This window comes from Mobula hypostoma, chromosome 12 (assembly GCF_963921235.1).
Source record: "Mobula hypostoma chromosome 12, sMobHyp1.1, whole genome shotgun sequence".
In the NCBI taxonomy this organism is placed as follows: domain Eukaryota; kingdom Metazoa; phylum Chordata; class Chondrichthyes; order Myliobatiformes; family Myliobatidae; genus Mobula; species Mobula hypostoma.
In genome coordinates this window covers 13397905-13425076 of record NC_086108.1, presented here as the reverse complement: position 1 = coordinate 13425076, position 27172 = coordinate 13397905, and the positions used below count along the sequence as shown (strand labels likewise).

Below are 27172 nucleotides of genomic sequence, written 5' to 3'. Positions count from 1 at the left end.
CCAAACTCAGGTTGGAGGAGCAACACCTCATATAACACTTGGGTAGTCTCCAGACCCTTGGCATGAACATTGAGTTCTCCAACTTCCGGTAATTCCCTCCCCTTCCCTTCCCCTATCCCTATTTCACTCTGCCCCCTCCTCCAGCTGCCTATCACCTCCCTCATGGTTCCACCTCCTTCTACTACCCATTGTGCTTTCCCCTATTCCTTCTTCACCTTTCCTGCCTATCACCTCCCTGCTTCCACTCCCCCACCCCTTTATTTTTCCCCTTACTGGTTTTCACCTGGAACCTACCAGCCTTCTCCTTCCCACCCTCTCCCCACCTTCTTTATAGGGCCTCTGCCCCTTCCCTCTTCAGTCCTGATGAAGGGTTCCAGCCCGAAACGTTGACGATCTTTTCCACGGATGCTGCCTGACCTGCTGAGTTCCTCCAACGTGTTGTGCGTGTTGCTTTGACCCCAGCATCTGCAGACTATTTTGTGTTTGGGGCAATCATTATCTGTTTAATGGGAATAAATGAATGAGCATGAGAGAAAATGTTCTCATATCCCCAGACGGAATTATAAAGACAGAATCAGAGTCAGATTTAATACTTGATTTACGTGAAAGCAGGTTTTCTGATCATTTGTTTTGCAGGATATCGAGTTGAGTAATAATACCTTTGCTCTGTACTCAACTCAAATCAATCAAATCAATAGCTAGGGAATCAACTCCCAGATTGTTAGGAGATTATAAAGGAGAGGTGTTCCCTGGTAGATGGATCAGTGTAAAAGAGCTGTGAAGAATGGAATAAAGCTTTTAGGAAAGTTAAGTAGTGTTACGCCTATTCACCCTTCATACAATATAAAAAGAGCTCGAGCCATAGTAAGAAACATAGTGAGAAGGGCAAAGAAAATGCATTGCAGGATGTACTGTGATAGCATTGGGGAAGAGATCCAGCTGGGGAAGGTTTAGGGTATGATACGGGGAAGAAGGTTGCAGTTACTGACACTTAAAAAAAATCAGAATTATTAGCAAAAACATAGGTCAGTGTACATAGTTCAGCCAGTGTACATAGTTCGGCCAATTTAAGTAAAGCAGAGAGATCTTTTAAAGAAACAGTTTTGGCCAGCAATCCTCAGATTGTTGAGAGAAAAAAAAGAATGTTCCAGTTCCTGCTTGGATGTTGAATTTACATTGTCTGAACTTCAAGAGGCTATTAATAGTGCTGGTCAGACAGCATCTGGGAAGGATGACATTTGCTATAATACACTTACACCGTTATCAGGTTCATAATTTATGTTACATTTGAAATTCTTTAACACAATATGGATTAAAGGGTGACCTCTTGATTCCTGGAAATTAGTGGTTGTTATTTCTGTATTGAAGCTTGGTAATGATCAATCAGATCCTTCTTGTTATAGACCTTTATGTGTATAAGATAATAGAATGAAAGGCTTCCTTATTTTGTGGAAAGTAGTGGAAAATTAGCTGTATACCAATTTGGATTTTGTAATGGGAGAATGACCATGAACTCTGTGTTAAGTTTGAAATCTGATATTCTTGAAGCCTAAGTTAATGAAGAACCAGTGGTGGCAGTTTTCTTTGCAGTAGTGAAAGCTTTTGATATGTTATGGAGTCAAGGATGGGTTCTTAAACTGGAGAAGATGGACAGTTGTAAAGTGTGGAGCTAAGCTTTAGCACAACAAGCTTCAGCAAGAAGAGGTGGGGGCAAAGGTGAGTTTCTGCCAAGTTCTTTTTCATTCTTTATTATTGCAGAGTTAGAGAAGTGCTGAATGACCGTCAGGGGAGTAGCATGCACCACTTGCAGTATGTGGGAAGTCAGGGAGACTTCCAGTGTATCTGATGACTATATCAGTGAGAAGTGCATCAGCAGATCCTTTCTGCCTGTGTTAGGGATCTAGATTTGGATGACCTGCTGATCATTCGGGAAACTGAGGGGTTGATAGACTGGAGTGACAGAGAGGCAATTACACCAAGGTTGCAGGAGGCAGGTAGCTGGATGACTGTCAGGAGAAGGAAAGAGAGTAGGCAGTCAGTGCAGAATACCTTTGTGACCATTCCCCTCATTAACAAAGTTACTACTTTGGATACTGTTAGAGGTTGGGGGGGGGGGGGTGGAGAAGGATGACATACCAGTGGAAAGAAGCCACAGCGGCTGAGTCTCTAGCACTGAGTCTGGCAACGTGGCTCGGAAGGGAAGAGAGGAGAAGAGGAGATCAGTACTGAAGGGATTCATTGGGTTGGCGAACAAACAGGAGATTCTGCGAACCTGAACAAGACTTCCACATGATACATTTCATCAGAGGTGTCTTGAATCAAGTTCACAGCATTCTAAATGGGAGGGTGAACAGCCAGATGTCAAGGTGCGCATTGGTACAGCAGAGCTAGGAAAAGGGATGTGGTCCTGATGAGAGAATATAGGGAGCTGGGCAGGAAGCGATAAAGCAGGACCTCAAGGGTAGTTGTCTTTGGATTGCTTCTTGTGCCGCATGACAGTGAGAGTAAGAATAGGAGGATACAGCAGATGAACATGTGGATAAAGATTTGGTGCAGGGTTTCAGATTTGTGGATCATTGGGATTGCTTCTCTGGAAAGTATGAGCTTTACAAAAGGGCTGAGTTACACCTGAACTTGAGGGGCACCAGTCAGCGTGCCCTTGTACACCGATTTGCAGAGTTGATTGTACACTGTTGGGGAGGGTTTAAACTAATTTACCAGGGGGATGGGAACCAGAGTGTTAGGTCAGATAATGGGGCAGTAGAAGCAATGTGCAGACAGACTGTCAGGCAAGATAGGGCATAATGCCGTCAGTTTAGATTAGATTAATGTGAGAAATATTAAGAACAAGGTTGATGAACTTAGAGCATGGATCAGTACATGGAATTACTCTGTTGTGACCATTACTGAGACTTGGCAGTTGCATGAGGTGCCGTGGTAGTGTAGGGGTTAGCATGCCACTGTTACAACTCAGGCGTTGGAGTTCAGAGTATAATTCCAACACTGTGTCAGGAGGTCCATTATTATTACTGAATATGTTGTGTTCACTCACAAATGACAGAAGAAAAACATAAGCAGAGTGAAGCCAATGCCAAACTGGCCATGGCATTTACTATCTAAGTACAGATGTGTACACCAGGTCTCTGAGGATTTCATAATGTATCATCCAGGGTCATGAATTCTTGTAACCATCTAGTAAGCACCTGTGAAAACATCTCACTGCTCTTGGATTGTAAAGCGTCACTTGCTACTTCACTTCCAAGTAAAGATAATCATTATGGATGAGGTTTGAATAGTTGACGGTCAGCATTGCTTGTAATGTGTGGATAAAATTTTTCCATGTGGCACCTTGGGTTTGCATGCCATAGGTTCCCCTGTATCTGTGGCGAGGACACAGAACTCTACAGCACAGGAACAGGCTCTTTGGCACACAATGAGGTGCTGAACGGATTAAAGTAGGAATCAAATACACAACTAAACTAATCCCCTCTGCCTACATAATGTCCATATCCTTCCAATTTCTGCAGATTCATGTGCCTATCAAAGAAACTCTTAAATTCCTCTAATGTATTTACCTTCACCTCTAACCCTGGCACCAAACACTCTGAACACAGTGTGAAAAGAAATTGCTAGGCATGTCTGCTTTGAACTTTCACCTTTTCCTTTCCACCTTAAGTGCATGCCTTCTGATATTAGACATTTCAATCCGAGGAAAAATATATTAGCTCTCTACCTATGCTTTTCATAATCTTATAAATCTGTACCTAATCTCCCCTCTGCCTGTGCTGCTACAGTGAATACAGCACAGGTGTTGTCCCCCCTCATTTTAGTAAACCTCCTTTGAAATCTTTCTAAACCCTTCCATTGATGGGGCAATCAGATTTGAATGCAATACTCCACATTAAGCCCGACTACCTTTTGATAAACCTGCAACATAACTTCCTGACTCATGAACTCAGTGTCTCAACTAATAAAGGCCAGCATGTCATACACCACCTTTACCATTCTATCAATCTGTATATCTGCTTACAGGCAACTATGGACTTGGTTCCCAGGATTAACCCACTGAGTGAAGAAGTTTTCCCTCTTATACTTTTCCACCTTTCACCCTTAATCCATGACCTCTAGTTCTAGTCCACACTAATCTCAGTGGAAAATCCTTTCTTGCATTTACCCTAGCTATACTCCCCCATAATTTTGTTTACCGCTATCAAATTTCCCCTCAATCTTCTATCTTCCAAGGATTAAAGTCCTCTTCTATTCCATCTTTCCTTATAACTCGGGTCCTCCAGTCCCAGCAACATCCTTGTAAATTTTCTCTGTGCTCCTAGCAATCTTATTTACATCTTTCCTGTAGGCAGGTGACCAAAACTACACACAATACTCCAAATTAGTCCTCAACTTCAACATAACATCCCATCTCCTATATTTGTTACTTTGATTTATGAAGGCCAATGTGCCAAAAGCTTTCTTTATGACCCTATCTACCTGTACCACCACTTTCGAGAAAACATAGGCCTGTATTCTCATATCCCTTTGTTCTACCACACTCTTAATGGCAAGTGCCCTACCATTCACTGTGTAAGACCTACCCTGGTTGGTCCTGCTGAAGTCTACCTTCTCGCAGTTCTTTGCTTTGAATTCCATCTGCCAATTTTCGGCTTCTTTTTCCAGCTTGTCCAGATCCCACTGCAAGCTTTGATAATCTTCCTTGCTGTCCACTACACCCCCAATCTTGGTGTGATCAGCAAATTTGCTGATCCAGTTAACACATCATTACCCAGATCATTGATGTAGATGACGAGCAACAAGGAACCCAGCACAGATCCCTGCGGCACACCACTAGTCACAGGCTTCCAGTCAGAGAGGCGACCCTCTACTATCACTCACCAGCTTCTCCCACAAAGCCGATGTCTAATCCATTGTGCTACCTCATTTTGAATGCCAAGCGACTGAACCTTCTTGACTAGCTTCCTATGCAGGACCTTGTCAAGTGCCTTGATAAAGTCCACGTAGACAACATCCACTGCCTTGCCTTCATCCACTTTTTTAGTAACTTCCTTGAAAAACTCTATAAGATTGGCTAGACTTGACCTATCATGCACAAAGCCATGCTAACCATCTCTAATTAGTCCATGTCTATCCAAATATTCATATATCCAGTTCTTTAGAATACCTTCCAATAACTTTCCCACTACTGATGATAGACTTATTGGCCTATAATTTTTTGGTTTATTTTTAGAGTGTTTCTTAAACAGAGAAACAACATTGGTTATCCTCCAATTTTCCAGTACCTCACCTGTCACTAGGGATGATTTAAATATCTCTGCCAGGGCACCTGCAATTTCTGCACTTGCCTCCCACAGGGACCAAGGGAGCATCTTGTCAGGCCCTGGGGATTTATCCACCCTGATATGCTTCAAGACAGAAAATACCTCCTCCTCTAATCTGTATGGGGTCTATGACCTCACTGCTGCTTTACCTCACTTCTATAGACTCCATGTACTTCTCCGGAGTAAATACAAATGCAAAAAAATAATCCATTTAATATCTCCCCCATCTCTTTTGGCTCCATGCAGAGATTACCAGTCTGATCTTCCAGAGGACCAGTTTTGACCCTTGTTTTATTCTCAACGTATCTGTAGAACCCCGTAGGATTCTCTCTCACCTTGTCTGCTAGGGAAACCTCATGCTTTCTTTTTGCCCTTCTGATTTTATTCTTAAGTGTCCTCTTACCTTGGTGAGACCCATTGTAGATAGGGGGGCTGCTTTGTCGAGCACCTTCCCTCTTCCTGTCACAAAAGATGGAATTTCTCATTTTAATTTGACTTCCTATTCCCATTCTGTCATGTCAATCCTTGACTTCCTCAACAGCAACAGTGAGGCCACTCTCAGGTTGGAGGAGCAACACTTCCTATTCCATCTGTGTAACATCCAACCTGATGGCATGAACATCAATTTTGCTAATTTCTGGTAATTTCTACCTCTCACCCTTCTCTTTTTACATTCCCCATTCTGGTACCCTCTTGCCCCTTCCCTTTTCTGAACCTGCCGGTCCCTCTCTCTGGTGCCCTTCTCCCTGTGGTCCACTGTCCTTTCTTATCAGATTCCTTCTTCTTCAGCCCTTTAACTTCCATCTATCATCCTTAACTTCTTACTTCATCACCCATCCCCACCCACCCACCCAGCTACCCCTCACCTGATCTCACCTATCACTTGTCAGTTTGTGTTCTTTGTCCTCCCCGACCCCCTCCTTCTGGCTTCGATTTCTTTTCCAGTCCTGATGAAGGATCTTGGCCCAAAGCATCGGCTCTTTATTCCCCTCTATTCATGCATCCAACTTGCAGAGTTCCTCAGCATTTTGGGTGTGTTGCTCAAGATTTCCAACATCTGCAGAATCTCTTGCACTTATTATTCCTTTTCCATTGATGTGAGAATTGCCTGTCTATAGTTTCCAGGATCAGCCCCCTTTCCCTTCTTGAATAATAGAATAACGTAGTTACTTGTCAATCCTTTGGGGTCTCACCTGTGCTAAAGAGGATGTGAAAATCTTGGTCAAGGCACCAGAAATCTGATATCCGTAAGATATAGGAGAAGAATTGGGCCATTTGGCCCTTTGAGTCTGCTCCACCATTTCATCATGGCTGATCCAATTTTCTTCTCAGTCCCAAACACCTGCCCTCTCCCTGTATCCCTTCATGCCCTGTTTATTTTAATGCCTTAAATGTTTATTAATTTTAATGTTTATTCAGAGACCCAGCACTACCTCCTTTATCTGAAACTGCCTTACATATAAGCATGCTCCAAACTGATTTCCCTTTCTTCTACATCCTTCTCCTTAAAAAATACTGATGCAAGCCCTTCCACTTTGTGTGGTCCTACCTAGGTCCTAGTTATCCCATTTCTCTTGATGCATGTATAGAATGAACAAGGACTTTCTTTAATCTTACTTTCCAAGGACTTTTCATTATGTCTTTTGGCTGTCCTAATCCCCTGCTTGAATGAAGAATGAGTAACGAACTGCAGACGCTGAAAATGTGAAATAAAACGGAAATTGCTGGAAGTATTCAGCAGGCTAGGCAATAACTGTGGAAAGAAAAATGGTCAGAAATTCATGGAGGTGACTTTTCATTGAAATAGAGAAAGGTTATCATTGAGACAAGGTTTGCAATGTACAGCAAGAAGGGTGGAGAGATGGATTTTTTTTAATTAAAGGAAAGGAACTGAAGTCAACAAAAGTGAGATCGGTAAAAGATGAGCAGAAATCCCACTGGGGACAAGAGCAGAGCATCTTCACTTTGGCCGGTAGTGGAGGTGTGGTGGCAATGTCTTGCCTAAATGGTAGCACATTTGGAACTGGAGCTGAGAGTCCATTACATCAGACCTTGCCACATCACTAGGATGGAGGGTGAATGAAGACAATCGTCCACTGTTGTCTGTCTCAGTCCTTTGTGCAAATAACCTTGTTTTGTGCTTTACTCCACAGAGATTGATGCTCCTAAAAACCTACGTGTTGTAGCTCAAGGTTTCAGTAAGCTGGAACTGGAATGGGAGAACAGTCAAGCTGACATTGACAAGTATCGGGTGGTCTACAGCACACTGGCAGGAGGCCAGTACCATGAACTGTCTGTGGTCAAAAGTAAAGGGCCAACAAGCAAGATTGCACTGACTGGTGAGTTGCAGAACTTGTGACATGTATCATGTCATCCGCACTCTTTTGGCGCTCCATGGGACATAGGGACTGAAGTCTCGATCTGTTAGACAAGAGTACTCAGTGCAATTGATAAAATCTCATGTTTTGATGATGATGCTGATACACCAAGGTGCAGTCGTTGATGCAAGGATTTTAGTGGTGCTTGCAGTGTTAGTGGTACAAGATACATTGTCAATAAATGAAGTGGTGGTGATGATTCCAACATGGGCAAAAGTCGCATTGCCGATGGTGGAAAAAAAGCAGGAAAGGCTGGATCTGGGTCAGACAGTGTCTGAGGCAAGGGAAGGGGTTTATGATTCAAGTAGATCACTGTTCATTATGACATGAGGTTAACTGGCATGTAATAGCATTCCTGCTGATGGTGTCACTGGTACACTTGAAGATATTGGTACCATATCTGCTGCTAATTGTATCATTAACAGTGGCATGATTGGTGACAGTACTAATTGTAGAAATGGTCGTGGTAATGGTACTAATGATGTCAATTGCAGTGGAGTTAATGTTTCTCCTGTTGGTGGAAACAAAGCAGATCATTGCTAGACACTGAATTGCATTGATCGCATTTAAAGAAGGATGTAACTCATGTGGGAACAGGTACAGGATATTACACTACCAACTGAAATAGGCAGGTTATGTTATAAGGAAAGATTGCACTTTGTGCAGCTGAACTCCCATGTATTTTCTTTTATTTGTGATTCCTGTTAACCTACTTCCTTTTCCCCACTCCCTTCATTTCTGGAAAATTATATCAACTGCAGATGCTTAAAATTGAAAACAAATTGGAAAATATTGTAAAACCTCAGTAGACCAGCATCTATGGGAGGAGAGATTGTCAATATTTTAAGTCAGCCGCCTTTGTCTCTTATTCAATACCAGCCAGACATGATGAATCCTGTGCATTCATCATGTTTTGTCAATAAATATTTCCAACTCTGAAGGACCAGAGATGATATTTCTCTCTATAAATGCTACTGCTTAATTGAAAGTTGGTTTACTCTACCTATAAAGCTGTGGCATTTTGTGTTGAAATTGTGGTTGTGTTACACCCTTCTCATGCTGTCACCTTGCATGGCTCTCTGTTTCATCTGCAGATCTATCGCCCAATACTGAATATGGTATCGGAATATCGGCTGTTAAGGAGATGAAACAAAGTGTTACAGCCACCATGAATACAAGAACAGGTAGATTCCCTGCACTACTTTATTTGTTCCAATTCCACCTTGTGCTTCCATTGTCACGTGTCCAGCAACAATGGATATGAAATTGAGTCACGTTTTAGAAACAAACAATGATATTTATTAATCTCTACTGAAATACATAGAAAAGTAAACAAACTAGCTTAACCAGAAGTTAACCGTTATGCAGCTATATCGAACAAACAGTTGAACTTAGAAATAGGTCTTAAAGTGGTAAATTCGAACACAGTCTTAAAGTAGTCAGTTGAAAAGTCCTAGTGCTTTTTACAGTCTTTAAGGAGAGACTTTACTGCAGCAACAATTCCTCTGAAGAAAATGATGAATCTGCCGATCACAGTCAAGCGATGCCAGCAACAACGTGTTTGCACCTTAAAATAGAAAGTAAAAACTGTATCACACTTTGGCGGGCTTCCTTAAATACCATGCTTCTTTAAATACCATAGGGAACATGCCATCACGTGACATAACATCACCCCACGGTCATAAGACAATTACATCATCCCACTCAGAAGACCATTACATCATCCCACTGTCCCGTGATCAAACCCGGGGCATGTAACACCTTCCCCAAAAAAGGGAAAATTTTGGTCTATCATGAGCAAAATTTTAACAACAATTTACAAAAAAATATACAAATGTATAAAACCTACAACATACACAATATACATAGAATTATCATACAGCACCTTGCAACTAATGTACAGTCAGAGTGTTACAAATATTAAAATTCCACTCAAAAATATTGTAAATTCAACATCGGGACAGACATTTGGCAGTCACATTATCTTTGCCTTTAATATGAGTTATCAAAATATTATACTTCTGTAACATCAAACTCCAATTCAGTAACCTTCTATTTTTGTTTTTCATCTTAGTCAAAAATACTAATGGATTATGATCGGTGTTAGCTATGAGTGGTTTCTGAGTTGCACCAACATAACCATCAAAATATTGTAAAGCCAAAACAAGAGATAATTCCTTTTCTATGGTTGAATAATTTCTCTGATGCTCATTAAATTCCTTAGAAAAGTAAGCTACCGGACGATCAACCTCATCACCCTCATCCCTTTGGAGTAACACTGCTCCTGCAGCCTCATCAATCTCATCCCTTTGGAGTAACACTGCTCCTGCAGCCTCATCAATCTCATCCCTTTGGAGTAACACTGCTCCTGTAGCCTCATCACCCTCATCCCTTTGGAGTAACACTGCTCCTGCAGCCTCATCAATCTCATCCCTTTGGAGTAACACTGCTCCTGTAGCCTCATCAATCTCATCCCTTTGGAGTAACACTGCTCCTGCAGCCTCATCAATCTCATCCCTTTGGAGTAACACTGCTCCTGTAGCCTCATCAATCTCATCCCTTTGGAGTAACACTGCTCCTGCAGCCTCATCAATCTCATCCCTTTGGAGTAACACTGCTCCAGCAGCCTCATCACTGGCATCCCTTTGGAGTAACACTGCTCCTGCAGCCTCATCACCCTCATCCCTTTGGAGTAACACTGCTCCTGCAGCCTCATCACTGGCATCCCTTTGGAGTAACACTGCTCCAGCAGCCTCATCACCCTCATCCCTTTGGAGTAACACTGCTCCTGCAGCCTCATCAATCTCATCCCTTTGGAGTAACACTGCTCCTGCAGCCTCATCAATCTCATCCCTTTGGAGTAACACTGCTCCTGCAGCCTCATCACTGGCATCCACAGATAATGAAAAATGGTTTTTCAAAGTCAGGGGACCTGAGCACAGGTTGATGACACAGCATAGTTTTCAATTTATCAAATGCCCTCCTGACAAAGTACTGTCCACACAAACTTTTCACCTTTCTTCAAGAGGTTAGTTAATGGGAGGGCAATGTCAGCAAAGTTCTTACAAAATTTTCGGTAATATCCTACCATTCCCAAAAATCTTCTGAGAGTCTTTTTACCAGTTGGAGTGGGTACCTCTAAAATTGCCTGAACTTTTGTCTGAATAGGAGCTAATCTACCTTGACCCAGAATATAACCAAGGTAGGTCACAGTGGCATAACCAAATTCACTTTTAGCTAAGTTAATAGTTAGGTTAGCTTTTCAAAGCCTTTCAAATAGTTTCTCCATTGCAGTAATATGCACTACCCAAGTATCATTTCCTGTAACTAAATCATCACTAAAGGCATCTTATCTTTTAACCCCTGAATCACAGAATTAATCAGTCTCTGGAAAGTTCCTGGTGCATTCTTCATTCCAAACTGTAGAACATTATATTCATATAACCCAGATGGTGTTACAAATGCAGAAATCTCTCTACCGCTATCCGTCAGTGGAACACACCAATACCCTTTTAACAAGTCAATCTTTGTAAGGAACTTTGCTTTTCCCACTTTGTCCACACAATCATCTACCCTAGGGATTTGGAAATGCATTTGTTTTTGTTACAGCATTCACCTTCCTGTAATCAGTACAAAACCAGAAACTACCATCTGGTTTAGGTACCATGACACAAGATGAACTACAATTCGAAGTAGAAGGTCTAATAATATTATTCTCTAACATATACTTAATTTCTTATTCAGCAAGTGCACACTTTTCCATGTTCATCCAATATAGATGTTGCTTTATGGGTTTGGCATCTCCAACATCTACATCATGTGAAGCTACTGTGGTTCTTTTAGGAATGTCTGGAAATAAATCACTATATTTAAAAATTAACTGCTTCATCTGCTGCCTCTGCTCTGACTGTAAATGAACCAATTTCACATCAATATTTTTCAGAATTGTCGAGTTTGGTAATCCGGCAGAAATAACGTTTGGTTTATAATGAGTTTCAAATGAATCATCCATTAAATTCCCAGAGGGATCGGACTCATTATTATTGACCACAGCAGTCATAGTAGCAGACTGTTTCTCATAATATGGTTTTATCATATTTATATGACAAAGCTGTGTTGGCCTTCTTCGATCTGGTGTTTTTACCACATAATTTACATCATTAACTTTAGATATAATCTCATAAGGACCATGAAATTTAGCTTGTAGAGTTTGTTTGCACCGGGAAAAGAATCAACACCTGATCTTCAGGCTTAAATGACCTCATTCTACCTTCCTTGTCATACCAAGTTTTCATTTTCTCCTGAGCAAATTTTAAATTTTCCCTTGCTAAGCTACAAGCTTTTTGTAATCTTTCCTTAAATTTTAAAACATAATCCAGCAAATTATAATGTGCTTCTTTGTTAATCCACTGTTACTTTAATAATGCCAAAGGTCCTTGAACTCTGTGCCCAAACACAAGTTCAAAAGTACTAAAACCTAGAGATTCCTGCACTGACTCCCTTACTGCAAACAAAAGTAAATGAATGCCCTCATCGCAATCCTCATTTTCAACACAAAACATCCTAATCATGGTTTTGAGGGTAAAATGGAACCTCTCTAAGGCCCCTTGTGATTCAGGGTGATACACAGACGATGTAATCTGTTTGGCTCCCAGCTTATAAACTATCTGCTGGAACAATCCAGACATAAAGTTACTACCTTGATCAGATTGGATCTCCTTAGGCAATCCAAATAAATAAAGAATTTTATAAGAGCCTTTATTACAGTTTTAGCCATTATATTCCTAAGAGGTATTGTCTCTGGAAACCTAGATGTGGTACACATAATAGTCAGCAAATATTGGTGGCTAGCTTTAGTTTTTGGCAATGGGCCTACACAATCTACAATAATTTTGGAAAATGGTTCACCAAATGCGGGAATAGGTTGCAGTGGAGCCACTGGAGTAACTTGATTAGGTTTACCCACAACCTGACAAGCGTGACAAGTTTGACAAAATGTCGCCACATCTTTTATTAAACCAGGCCAGTAAAAATATTTAAAAACCTTGTTCACAGTTTTCTTCACACCTTGGTGGCTAGCCAAGGGCATACTATGAGTCAAAGTTAAAATCTCATTCCTATAAACTTTAGGAACTACTACCTGGTGAACAACCTCCCATTCCTCACTTGCAGGAATTGTATGTGATCTCCACTTCCTCATTAACACTCCACTTTTAAAATAATATCGTACTGGCACCTCCTCAACTTCACTATCTGGAAGAGCTTGTTCTTTTAATTTGACAATCTTGGGGTCTCCACTCTGCTCTGCTATAATTTCATTCTGAGACAGAGACAAATCTTCATGGTCAGACTTACTACAAGAATCTTGATCAAACAATGAAGGTAAGAAAGTTTCTGACAAATCATCAAAATTTGAGTCCTGAATTGAACGGTCATGAGTAGCAGACCCATCCGCACCAGCAATCTTTTTGGCCGTAGCTCAGGTTACAACACAGGAGGAATCCATGTTAGAATCCATTTTTGGTTCATCAGAGATGGGCTTAATTGTCAAATGCACTTCAGGAAAAACTTGTCCATCTGCTAGGTCATTCCCTAACAATAGAGAAACATCATTCACGGGTAAACTGGGTTGTAGTCCTACTTTAACAAGTCCTGAAACTAACCCTGACCTTAAAATTACTCTATGCGGATGTACAGGCATAAGGGCACTCCCAACACCTCGTATATAGTTTACCTCACCAATGTCAGACTCATTACTAAATTCTAGAACACTGTCTAACATAAGTGACTGAGAAGCTCCAGTACTTGGCACTGGAGTGGACTCCTCTTTCAAGGATACAAAACTATGCAGTGAACCACAATGGATTTAAGATATAGAAGCGGAATTAGGCCATTTGGCCCATCAAGTCTGCCCCACCATTTCCTCATGGCTGATCCATTTGTGTCTCAGCCCCAATCTCCTGTATCCTCCCCATATTCTTTCATGCCCTGACCAATAAAATGATCAGTTATAAAATGATCATATCCTCTCTTCTCTTAACTTGGTCTGACCCTGACAAAGCTTCATTTGAATTTCTCGAACCCTGTGGATTTACAGGTGTTTCAATATGTTACACGCAGGCATCTGGGACTGCCTCCTTCTCCTTCTTCTTCAGTCGGAAACAGTTAGCTGTTACATGACCAGGTTTCCTGCAATAATTACAAATAGGACCAAAAGGTCTTTCCTTCACTTGTTTCCCTTCCTCCTTACCTTTTTCACTAACTTCTAATTTAATTTCTGGTCTACCCTGACTATCTATGCTAATTTTTTTCTTAAAAGTTCTACCTGGAGGAAATTAACACTTATGGATTAAAACATACTCATCTGTTAATTAGCAGATTCCTGCAATGTAGCAGTGTCCCTCTCATTCAGGTAAGTCCTTACGTCAACTGGGATGCACCTTTTAAATTCCTCCATTAAAATCAACTCTTTCAAGGTATCATACTCCCCATTCACATTTTTAGAGGTAACCCATCGCTCAAAACATACAGATTTATCGTAAGCAAATTCCACACAAGTTTGGTCCATAGATTTCTTCAAATTTCCGAGCAACTATCTCAAAATGCTGGAAGTATTTATCAACTTCTGCCTCATTAAATGGAGGAGCCAATTTAACAGCCTGACTAGCAACAAATGGTTTCCTGGAACCGGAGGACTGATTCTCAGACCTTAACTGCTCTATCACTAGCTCAAATTCCTTTTGTTTATTTGCAGCTTCTAACCAACTTCTTTCCAAGTCAGCTTCTAATTGTTTTTGTTTTAACTCAGCTTCTACTCTAAGCTTCTCTAACGCTACCTGTTCCATGTGTAACTGGATCGCTTCTTTACTGGCAGGGAACCTATCTAACTCTGCTTCGTCAAAAACTCCCAAATTTGTATAGAGTTCCACGATTTTCCTCTGAATTACTGGCTTAGTTGTAACTGTCAATATTCCTTTAAGGTCCAACCTTTTAACAATCTCTAATACATCACTGTTTTTCACCTTCGCTAATACCGCTGGGGCTGGTGACAACAGAAAGCTGTCAATATCCACTGCTGCTGATTACCACACACAAACCAATCAAACAAAAGGAATCGAATATTTCCCCTTTTCCAATCAGATCGATAATTAAACAAGCAATTAAGCCCAAAATCGGAACAGATCAGGACGAGCCCCCCCCTTTTGTCACGTGTCCAGCAACAACGGATATGAAATTGAGTCAGGTTTTATAAATGAACAATGATATTTATTAACCTCTACTCAAATACATAGAAAAGTAAACAAACTAGCTTAACCGGCAGTTAACCGTTATGTGGCTATATCAAACAAACAGTCGAACTTAGAAATAGGTCTTAAAGTGGTAAATTCGAACACAGTCTTAAAGTAGTCAGTTGAAAAGTCCTAGTGCTTTTTACAGTCTTTAAGACGAGACTTTACTGCAGCAACAATTCCTCCGAAGAAAATGACGAATCTGCCAATCACAGTCGAGCGATGCCTTGTTGAAGCAACAACGAAGAAATAAAGTAACTGACCTTTTCTCTCAGGAGGGTGGACACTGCACAAACCATCCTGATCTTGCAGGGGTTTAACTCAAACGTGCCTGCACAATTTCCCAGACGATTCCAATTCTAAACAGTCGATCACTTCCAAAACACCGAACGTCGTTAACTTTACCCAATCCTTTGGGTTCTCATATTTTAGTAAGATATTCACTGTCCAATACTAGACTGTAAAGGTAAAACAAAGGTGCAACAAACAAAAACTGGCAGCGATTGGCGAAACTGCCGACAACAACGTGTTTGCACCTTAAAATAGAAAGTAAAAACTGCGTCACACTTTGGCGGGCTTCCTTAAATACCGTAGGGAGCATGCCTTCATGTCAGATAACATCACCCCACGGTCGGTCATGAGACAATTACATCATCCCACTGTCCCGTGATCAAACCAGGGGCATATAACACCATAACAACAGAGACTTCAGGAACCATTCAAAAATCGGGCAGTGTCTTAGTAAGATGAAACTATTATCATTTGAGGTTCGAGACCGGCTCTCCCTGACATGCAGAATGCTTCAAGCATATTTTGTTTAGTTTAACTGAAAACTTCTGACTTCCACTTTGAACTATTTAATATTAATTTGCAATCAAGTGTAACATGGGGGGTGGGGGTGCAGTTAGGGCAATTTCCAGAGGTGGAATGTACAGGTAGTTGGGAGTTTGAGAAAAGATGTTAATGTGACCAAAACTAATGACAGGAGAGGACTGGTGTTATCTGGGGAGGCATCTGTGGGAGATGCAACAGGTAAAGTGGTACAGTATCCATAGCAGGTACCGACACTGTATTAGTGTAGGTCACTCTCAACATTAAAGCTCACAGTAAGCAATGGGGAATGGTGCAAAGGTGTGCGAAAGTTGTATTCGTGTTGAGAACGTAGACTACTAGAGCATTGTACAGGAACTTTGGCCCACGATATTGTGCTGAACTTATAACCTGGTCAATCTAAACCTTCCCTCCTACTTGTCTATCAAACACGTGCCTATCTACGAGTTTCTTAAGTGTCCAGAAAGTGTCTGCTCTACTACCACACTGGAAGCGTGTTCCACATACCCACATCTCTCTGTCTTTGACATCCTCCCTATACCTTCTTCCAGTCAATTATGCCCCCTTGTATTAGTCATTTTCGCATGGGAAAATGTCTCTGGTTATCCACTTGATCTAGGCGACTTACCATCTTGTATATTTCTAATAAATCATTTCTCATCCTCCTTCGCTCCAAAGAGAGAAGCCCCAGCTCACTCAACCCATCCTCATAACAGGCAACATCCACTGCTCACTCTCTGAAGCTTCTACATCCTTCCTATCATGAGCGACCAAACTGAACACAATATTCTAAGTGTGTAGTCCAACCAGGATTTCGTAGAGCTGCAACATTAACTCGTAACTCTTGAATTCAATCTCCTGACTAATGAAGGCCAATACATCATACGCCCTCTTAATCACCTTATAGACTGACATGGCAACATGGAGGGATCTATGGATGTAGACCCCAGGATCCCTCTGCTCCTCCACACTGCCAAGAATCCTGCGCTTAACTCTCCTTCCGAAGTTGAACTTCTGCTGCTTCGAGCAGCAACCTGAACCGGCCCGTTTCTCATCTTGGGCCTCGATACACTGACCTTTTTAATCTGGCCTAGTGCTTAAATCTCCATCCAAACAATGGATTCTGCTGTTTGGATATGCCGGACTTCAGCACCTTGATTCGGCCTGTAAATCTCCCTATGCACATTGTATTCAGTTGCGTCAATACATTCTGGGGCCTGGACCCTGTGGCTTTGATTCCGCCTGTGTCTGATCTTTCATGCTCTTCCATTCTCTTGGTGACTGGACCGCTGCCTCACCTTGGTTCTGCCTCATCAAATTGCCTCCAAGTCCAATAAAAAGTTACAGACTATTACTTACAATGATTGTTTGCCAGAAAAAAAATATGGTTAACAAAGTATTTAGTTGCTATCCTTGTTTTGTTAGCCACCAGCCAGAAGTCGCTGTGGTTCACCAACACCATCTTAAACAACAATGTCATCCTGTAATGGTGTGACAGAAATTGCACACACTACTCTAAAAGTGCAGTTGGAATAAAGTTTTCTGCAGCTACAGCAAGACTTCCTTACTCTTATATTCAGCACCCTAACCAATGAAGGCAAGCATTCCATATGCCTTTTATTAAAATACTTTATCCACTTACTTAGCTATTTTTTAGTGAACTTTAGACACAGTCCCCAAGATCCCTCTAGGTCTCAATGCTATAAAGGGCCTAGATTTCTTCTATAATGATAGCTTCAAACATTTTCCCAACTGCAGATATGAGGCTAACTGGTCTATAGTTACCCACCTTTTTGCTTACATACTTTTAAACAGTGGCACGACGTCCGCTGTCTTGTAATCCACTGGACCCTCCAGAGAGTTTTGATAAATGATCACATACATGGCATTTTCTTCATTCAGATCCCTCCATAACCCTCCCATGTCTCAGGTTTGCTAACCTTTCTGATTTTCTGATCCTCATTTTGTACCTGGTTTTGTTTTGCAGCCTTGGATCCACCACGGAGCATTGCTTTCAGCAATATCTCTCATGATTCGGTAACCATCTCCTGGAACAAGCCCAATGCTCCCTTTGATTACTATCAGATGTTCTACCATCCAGCCTCCGACCACTCGGGTAATCAATGGCTCCTAAGTTCCAGTCATAGAACAGAAAAGGATTTTGGCTTTCTCTGGCACTGTTTGCATGGATAGGACATGGGGCTTTGTATCCAACAAGTACAGACTTTTCATGATTTCCACATGTCCTAGGTTGCAGATATTGAATTAGTATTGCCATGGTAATGTAGGAAATGTAGTAAGAATTATGCTCAATGTAAATGAACCGTGATTGTTCGTTGTTATACATGTCAATATGTTTAGTGATATTGTTTGAGGGATTTGTACTGCCCTGGATTGTACCATGAAACTCTGTCTCCATCAGAGAGAGCAAAACAAAGCTTCATTTGTCTCACTGTTTTATCCTTGGGTTACTGGATGGTACAGTACCTTGGACCCACAAGCCTCCGTGTGTAGCAGCTGGGACTGCAGGTTCACTGCCGCTGTTTTCTGGTTGTTCCAGAGTGGGAGAGGGTGCCATGTGTGCAGGGACTGAAGTGAATCTCACGAGGATGAAGGTGCTGACAACACTGACACTCATTCATGGCTTTGCTGATTGACTGCTCCTCTTTCAACTGTGCTTTTTAGGTGGAGTAGAGAGTGTGAACATTTCATCGTTGCTGACGGAATACACCTTGAGCAATCTGCAGCCTGCAACAGAGTACGTGGTGAAATTTAATACAGTTCAAGGGCTGGCCAAGAGTCTGCTGCTGTCATATACTGTGCACACAGGTCAGTAACCAACTTGGGTAATGACACTTGCAATCTTTAAATGACTACAGAGTTGTAAAGCACAGAAACAGGCCCTTCAGACAACAAATCCATACTAACCTTTTCACCCGTTTACACTAATCACATTATGTCTGTTTCCTTCTATACCTTGCCAATTTAATGATCGGTCTAAATGTCTCTGAAACAGTGTATATATCCAACACCTCCACTTCTCATAGCACATTCTAGATATCAGTCATTCTCTGTATATAAAAGTATACTTTCTCCTCAGATGTCTTTTAATGCTACTTCTCACCTAAAACCTTTGTCATTGTTTGTAATACCCCCAACCTGAGGAAAAAGATTTTGACTTTTGACCCTATCGATGCCTCTTATTTCACCTATCTCTGTCAGTCACCCTCTGCCTCCCTCATTCCAGGGGAAACAAGTACAGCCTATTCATTCTCTCCCTATAACTAATGTCCCTCAATCAGGCAACATCCTGGTGTAGCTCTCCACATTCTCTCCGATGCAACCACATTCCCCCTATAGTGTGAACAGCAGACAGTACTCCAAATATGAGTGTTTTGTAACATTGCAACATAACATCCTAACTCTTATTTATATGAAGACAAGCCATCATATTGTCACCTACAGTATACCACCTTATCCAACATAGTTATTCAGCAACTATGGACTTGGACAACCCAGTCTCTCTCTCCATCTTATCACACCACCATTTATTGTGTATACCCTTCCCATCAATGACCTACCAAAATATATCACCTCACACACTTGTTGGCATTAAACTTTATCCTCCGGTACATCGCCGACATTCCATCTGATCTATCCACTACACCACCAACATTTGTGTCATGGCAAACTTATTAATTGTACCTTCTCCATTCTCTTCCAAGTTGTTAATATATATTCAATTACAACAAAGGTCCCAACAGTGATTGCTGCAGTAAACCACTCATCACTGTCTTCCAATTAGAATATCTTCCACTGCCCTCTGCCTCCTATCACCAAGCCAATTTTTCCATTCAATTATCCAGCTCACCATATGCCAGAAACTTCAGGACCAGTCTACCATGTGAAACCTTGTCAAATACATTACTGAACTCCAAACAAGAATGTCTACTGTTTTACCTTCATCAAAAAAAAACTTGTAAGTCAGGAGATTCCCCTTGTTATGTACCCCGTAACTGGGTTGCCAAACCAGCAGAAATGGACCACTTAGTTGGAGTCTGGTTTAACAGAAGCTAATAAAGTTTTATTAAAGAAATAAGTAAGACAGTACTCTAAACGTAAGGATATAAATACAACAGGTTAGCAATGATAAAACACACATGTACACAGAACTAGGGTAATAGGAATCAACCAAGCTCTATCGCAGTCTAGGGGTAAATGATCAGTCTCAAGTGACGCAGAGTTCAGTTCAGCTAAGTACAGTTCGCAGTAATCGCTGTTGCGCCGTTAGAGAGAGAGATAGAGATATGCAAATCTGATTCAGCAGACCTTTGATGTTCTTCGCAGTTGGCTTTCGGGCGGACCCTTTTTTATGTCTTCTGTGGTCACCGACTGTGACCCCTCCGTTCCGGATACGACCGTTCTTCCGCGGTGAACCCGGCACCCAGGCAAGGGCGGACACACATGCCAGGTTCCCGCCAATCGTACCCTTTCACCCTGTGCATCTATGGTCGGTTCCTGCGATCAGACCTCCAAACTCCCACCAACTTGTGGGGGCACACCGCTCTTCCAGGGTTTCGTTATCTCGTGATCTCATGGTGTGTGTCGTGCCTTAGCGAACCTGTTCTTTTTATTCCCCTGCTGGGGTATCTCCTGTCCATCAAACTTCAAACAGTTCAGGTTCAAAGCAACCGGTCTGTCAATATTCTGAAATGTGTTTCTTTCTCGTTAATCTCTCTCTTCTCTCTTATTAGCATTTTGAATGTTTCTCCATTGTCTCCCTTATCTCTCTCATCAGCATCAATCTTCTGATAATTTGGTTTGTTGTCACACCCTGCACAAAACTATGCTGAACATCCCGTTTTCCCAAATGTACATAAATAATACTAGGTGTAATCCAGTAATTGTGTGATATAACTTTAACCAGCCTGTGGTTATTGTCTTACCCCTGCTGACCCTTTTAAACAAAAGAACAACACCAGCTGCTCTCTAGTCTTCTGGCATTTCACCTGTGGCCAAGGAAGATGCAAAATCTCTGAGTAATCCCCTCCTTTGCATCCCACAGGGACTTGCATGTATCTCATATGGCCCTGGGGACTTATCACCCATCATGTGCTCTATGATGCCTAATAGCCCCTCCTTCTTAATACAGTTAAGCTTCAGATTATTCTTAAACATGTTCTGAGACACACACTTCCATGACTGTTGGCATTTGACAAGATCCTTATTGGGAGGGCCATCCAGAATATTAGGATGCATGGAATCCCTGGCGGCTTGGCCATTTAAAATCAGAACTGGCTTGTCCACAGAGGGTAGTGTTAGTGGTTACCCTGGATGGAAGTCCGTAGCTGGTGTTAATCAGCACTGGAATTTGGGATCTTTGCTGTCTGTGATATACATGCAGTACATGTATTTACATATGTATGAACTGGTGTTAATGAAGGCTTATGGCATGTTTGCCTTTATTTGTTGAAACATTTGAGTTCAATGGATAGAAAGTTAGCTTGCATCTTCATAAATATCTGGTTTGGGTTTATCTAGAGTATTGAACTCAGTTCTTGTTGCCACATTATTGGAAAGATGAAGTCTTTGGAGAGGGTGTAGAAGAATTTTATCAGGATACTGCATGGATTGGAGGGCATGTGGTATAAAGAGAAGTCGGAGCACTTGGCTTTTTTTTCCATGGACTGGCGAGGGCTGAGGGGAGACCTGAGAAAAGCTTGTAAGATTCTGAGAGGCAGAGATAGAATAGACAGCGGCATCTTTTTCCCTGGGTGGAAATATCTGATAGTAGACGTCATGCATGTAAGGTGAGAGGGTGCAAGTTCAAAGGAGATGCATGGATACACAGAGTGGTGTGTGTGCCTGGAGCACACTGCTGGGGTGGAGGTGGAGGCAGACCTGATAACGAGGATGTTCTCTTGAAACTTTATACGACGTTGCAAGGCTAAACTTGGAGTATTTTGTGCAATAGGATTAAATGAGTACAGAGAAAATTTACAAGGATGTTGCCTAGACTTGAGGACCTGAGCTAAAGGGAAAGGTTGAATATGTTAAGACTTAATTCCGGCAGCATAGGAGAATGAGGGGAGATTTGATAGAGGGATACACAATTATAAGGCATATAGACAGGGCACATGCAAGCAGACTCTTTCCACTAAAGCTGAGTGAGACTACAACTAGAATCACAGTTTAAGGGTAAAAGGGAAAATGTCTAAGGGGAACATGAGGAGGAACTTTTTCACTCAGAATGAGCTGCCAACGCAAGTGGCAGACACGGGTTTGATTGCAACATTTAAGAACAGTTTGGATACGTACGTGGATGGAAGGAGTGAGGAGGGTTACAGTCCAGGTGCGGGTTGATAGGACTGGACACCAACAAGATGGGCTGAGGGGCCCATTTCTCTGCTGTAGTGCTCTATGACTCTACGTATTTAAGAGGATAGGCACACAAGTATGCAGACAATGGAGAGGTTTGGATGTAGGGTAGGCAAAAAGGATTTGTTTGCTGAAAGCATTTAATTTACAGTTGAATTAGTTTGGCACAAGATGGTGGGCCAATGGGCTTGTTCCTCAGGTGTACTAATCTTTGTTGTGACCCTCTCTTTGGTGAGGTATTCACTTAAATCACCATCAACATCCCCTAGCTGTAGTAACAGATTACCTTTAGTAACCTTTGTCATCCAAGGTTCCTTAATCTTGCTATCTTTGCCTTTCCCCTTAGCTGTACATTCTATCCATAAACAAGAGAAAATCTGCAGATGCTGGACGTCCATGAGCTTATATTAATACTTTGTAAAAAGACTCCCACCTGTCAGACATTGTTTTACCCACAAGCATCAGCTGTCACCAGGTTTTCTCTTACACTGCCAAGCTTAGCCTTCTCTTAATTCAACACCTGAACTTAAAGACTAATCCTATCCTTGTATAGAACATGGAAGCAGAACAGCACAGGAACTGGCCTTTCAGATCAGAATGTTGTACTCACCAAATAAATTAAAAATCAAATGGCCAACTAAACTCATCCCTCCTGTCTATAAAATGTTCCTGTCCTTCCATTCCCCTCATATTCATGTGCCTATCTAAACATCTTATAAAAATCCCTAATCCGCCTCTACCACCACCCCAGGCAGTGGATTCCAGGCAAACACCACTGTGTAAAAACAAACTTGCCCCTCACATCTCCTTTGAACTTAGCCCATCTCACCTTAAATGCATGCCCTCTGGTACTAGAGATTTCGATGCTGGGAAAAAAGATCCTACCCGCCTTTTCTATGTATACCTCTCATAATCTTATAAACCTGTAACGGATTTCACCTCGGACTCTGCCGCTCCAGAGAAAACAGCCCGAGTTTGTCTAATGTCTTGTTATAGCACGCGCCCTCTAAACCAGGCAGCATCCTGGTAAACCTCTTCTGCACCCTCTCCAAAGCCTCAACATCCTTCCTGTAATGAGGGGACCAGAACTGTATGCAATACTCCACATAGTCTAACTAGAGTTTTATAAAGCTACAACATAACCTCTTGACTTTTGAACTCATTGCCTTGACTAACAAAGGCAAGCATGTCATCTGCCTTCTTAAGCACCCTATCAACTCTGCGTAGCCACTTTCAGCAAGCTGTGAACCTGGACCCAAAGATCCTTCTGCTCATCATCATTGTTAAGGGTCTTGCCTCTCACTGTTAACGCTTAACGTTTAATGAACTTAAGGTCTTCACACTTGGCACTGATCTCCCTATCCTCTACTCCCTTCTCCTAGGTAAATACTGATGTGAAGTACTCATTTAGAACCTCACTCACATCCTCCGTGTCCAAGCAAATGTCACAGGATAACTCAGCCAGGACAGACTGGAGAACTAATTTAGTGAGGCGTTATGGGTGGAACTGAGAAATAAGAAATGTATAGCCATGTTAATGGGGCTACACTACAAACCACCCAACAGTATGAAGGGATGCAGAGGAACAAATTTGCAGAACGATCGCAGACTGTTGCAGGAAACATAAGCGTGTTATAGTAGCCAATTCCAACATTCTGTGTATGGATTGGGACTCCCAAACTGTAAAAGGACTAGATAGGATAGAGTTTGTCAATTGTGTTCAGAAAACTTTCCTTAATCAGTACATAGAAGTCCCAGTGAAAGAGTGTGCAGTACTTGATAGGTGAAGCCTATCACCTTGTATTTCTCTCTCGCCTCCCCCAAACTTGCACTTCTTATACTCCATAAGCACCTCATCTGTCCCTACCTGCCATGCACCTCCTTTTCTTCTTAACCAGGACCTCAATACCTCTTGAAAAGCAAGGCTCCCGCTTTCAAATCTCTTACTAGCTCTTCTTTCAGTTAGTCCTGACGAAGGGTGTCGGCCTGAAACATCGACTGTACCTCTTCCTGGAGATACTGCCTGGCCTGCTGCATTCACCAGCAACTTTTATGTGTGTTGCTTGTTTCCTATGCCTGTTATTTTTCACAAAATCACAAGACAAAGGAGCAGAAGTAGGCCATTCGGCCCATCGAGTCTGCTCTGCCACTCCACCATGAGCGAAACTATTCTCCCATCTAGTTCCAATTTCTGGCTTTTTCCCCATATCCCTTCATACCCTGACTAATTAGATACCTATCAATCTCCTCCTTAAACACTCTCAATGATCGTGCCTCCACAGCTGTATATGGCAATGAATTCCATAAATCCACAATCCTCTGGCTAAAAAAATTCTCCTCATCTCTGTTTTAAATGGGTACCCTCTAATTCTAAGACTGTGACCTCTTGTCCTGGACTCACCCACCAAGGGAAACAGCCTTTCCACATCTACTCTGTCCAACCCTTTCAACATTCGAAATGTTTCTATGAGATCCCCTCTTATTCTTCTATACTCTAATGAATACAATCCAAGAGCCGACAAACGCTCCTCATATGTTAGCCCCTACATTCCAAGAATCATCCTCGTAAATCTTCTCCGAACTCGATCCAACATCTGAATATCCCTTCTAAGATAGGGGGCCCAAAACTGCACACAGTATTCCAAATGAGGTCTCACCAGTGCTCTATAGAGCCTCATCAACAGCTCCTTACTCTTATACATTATTTCTCTTGAAATGAATGCCAACATAGCATTTGCTTTCCTTACTGGCGATCCAACCTGGTGGTTAACCTTTAGGGTATCCTGCACAAGGACCCCCAAGTCCCTTTGCACTTCCGATTTTTGAGTTTTCTCCCCATCTGAATAATAATCTGCCTGATTATTTCTTCTTCCCTTTATTCTGACAGGCACATACAAGCTTTGTACTCTTAAAATTTCATTTTCGAAGGCCTCCCACTTACCAAGTGCACCTTTGTCAGAAAATAGCTTTCCCAATCCACACTTGCCAGATCATTTCTGATACCATCAAATTGGCCTTTCTCCAATTTAGAATCTCAACCAGTGAAACAGACCTATCCTTTTCCATGTTTACCTTAAAACTAATGTCATTATGATCACTAGATACAATGTGTTTCCCCACATAAACTTCCTTCATCTGCCTTGTCTCATTCCCTAATAGGAAATCGAGTACTGCACACCGTCATTGGGACTTCTATATACTGATTAAGGAAACTTTCCTGAGCACATTTGACAAATTCTGTCCTATCTAGTCCATTGACAGTATGGGAGTCCCAGACAACATATGGAAATTCAAAACCACCTACTATAACAACCTTCGTTTCTTGCAAAAGTCTGCGACCTCTTTACAAATTTGTTCCTCAAAATCCCTAGGACCCTAGGTGGGCTGTAGTATAACTCCATGGTCATACCTTTCTTACGCCTCACTGGACGAGTTCACCAGTCTGTCCTGGATGAGCACCCTCGGGATATTTTCCTTGACTAATAACATCACCCCTCCTCCTTTTCATCCCTCCCATTCTGTCTTGTTGTCATTTAAAACAACAGAACCCTGGGATATTGAGCTGCCAGTCCTGCCCTTCCTGTAACCAAGTTTCAGTAATAGTTACAATTCCATGTGTTGATCCATGCTCTAAGCTGATCTGCCTTCCCTATAATACTTCCCGCCTTGAAGTATACGCAGCTCAGAACATTAGTCCCACCATGCTTAAACTTTTGATTCCTGACTTTGTCGGAGGTCTTAACTTTTGTCTCCACTACCCCTCTACTTTCTATTCTAACACTCTGGTTCCCATACCCCTGCAACTCTAGTTTAAACCTACCCCCACCACACCCCCCCCCACCCCATGCAGCACCAGCAAACCTTTTGGCAAGGATATTTGTCCTCTCCTGTTCAAGTACAAACTTTCTCTCCTGTCCCGCATTCCATGGAAGAGAGCCCTATGATCCAAAATCTGATGCCCTACCACCTGCTCCAATTCTTTAGTTATGTGTTGAACTATTTCTGGCCTCACAAGCATGTGGGACAAGTAGCACTCCTGAGATCACAACCTTGCAGGTCCTGGCCTTTAACTTAGCACCTAACTCCTTGACCTCACTTTGCAGAACATTGTCACTCTTCCTAACTATGCCATTGGTACCTACATGGACCACGGCCTCTCGCTGCTCACACTCCCGCCAAAAGAGTGCTGAGGACTTCATCCGAGAACTTTTGGCCTGGGAGGTAACATACCATTGGACCATAAGATACGGGAGCAGAATTAGGTCATTTGACCCATTGACTCTGTTCTATTGTTTCATCATGGCTGATCCATCTTCCTTCTCAGCCCCAATCTCCTGTATCCCTATGTCCCAGTATCCCTACATGTCCTGACGAATCAAGAATCTATCAAACCCTGCCTTAAATATACTCAATGACTTGGCCTCCTCAGTCACCTGTGGCAATGAATTCCACAGATTCACCAGTCTTTGGCTACAGAAATTTCTCATCTACATTCTAAAAAGACACTCCTCTATTCTGGGGCAGTGTCCTCAAGCCTTAAACTCCCCAAAATAGGAAACGTCCGTTCCACATCCACTGTATCGAGGTCCTTCAACGTTCAATAGGTTTCAATGAGATCACCTGTTATTTTTCTGAATTCCAGTCAGTATTGGCCCAGAACCATCAAACGCTCTTCATATGACACAATGTTCAATCTTGGAAATATTTTCATGAACCTCCTTTGAACTCTCTCCAATGTCAGCACATCCTTTGTAAGATAAGGGGCCCAAAACTGCTCAGAATACTCCAAATCAGGCCTCACTAATGCCTTATAAAGCCTTAACATTGCATCCTTGCTTTTATAGAAGCATAGAAAACCTACAGCACAATACAGGCCCTTTGGCCCACACTGCTGTGCCAAACATGTACTTACTTTATCCTCTACCTCACTCTATTCCTATATTCACTGTCGCGTGGTACAGGC

General features: G+C 42.0%; 1 protein-coding gene across 2 annotated transcripts in view; it reads left to right on the top strand.

Annotated features, from left to right (window-relative positions):
- The window catches only part of tnr (tenascin R (restrictin, janusin)), a 213470-nt gene that overhangs the window by 73946 nt on the left and 112352 nt on the right, over window positions 1-27172 (top strand). For both annotated transcript variants that reach the window (XM_063063628.1, XM_063063629.1), the window contains 4 exons: window positions 7487-7672; window positions 8806-8895; window positions 17819-17947; window positions 18517-18660. In XM_063063628.1, coding sequence (XP_062919698.1) covers window positions 7487-7672; window positions 8806-8895; window positions 17819-17947; window positions 18517-18660 — 549 coding nt within the window. The remainder of the gene's footprint in view (window positions 1-7486; window positions 7673-8805; window positions 8896-17818; window positions 17948-18516; window positions 18661-27172) is intronic.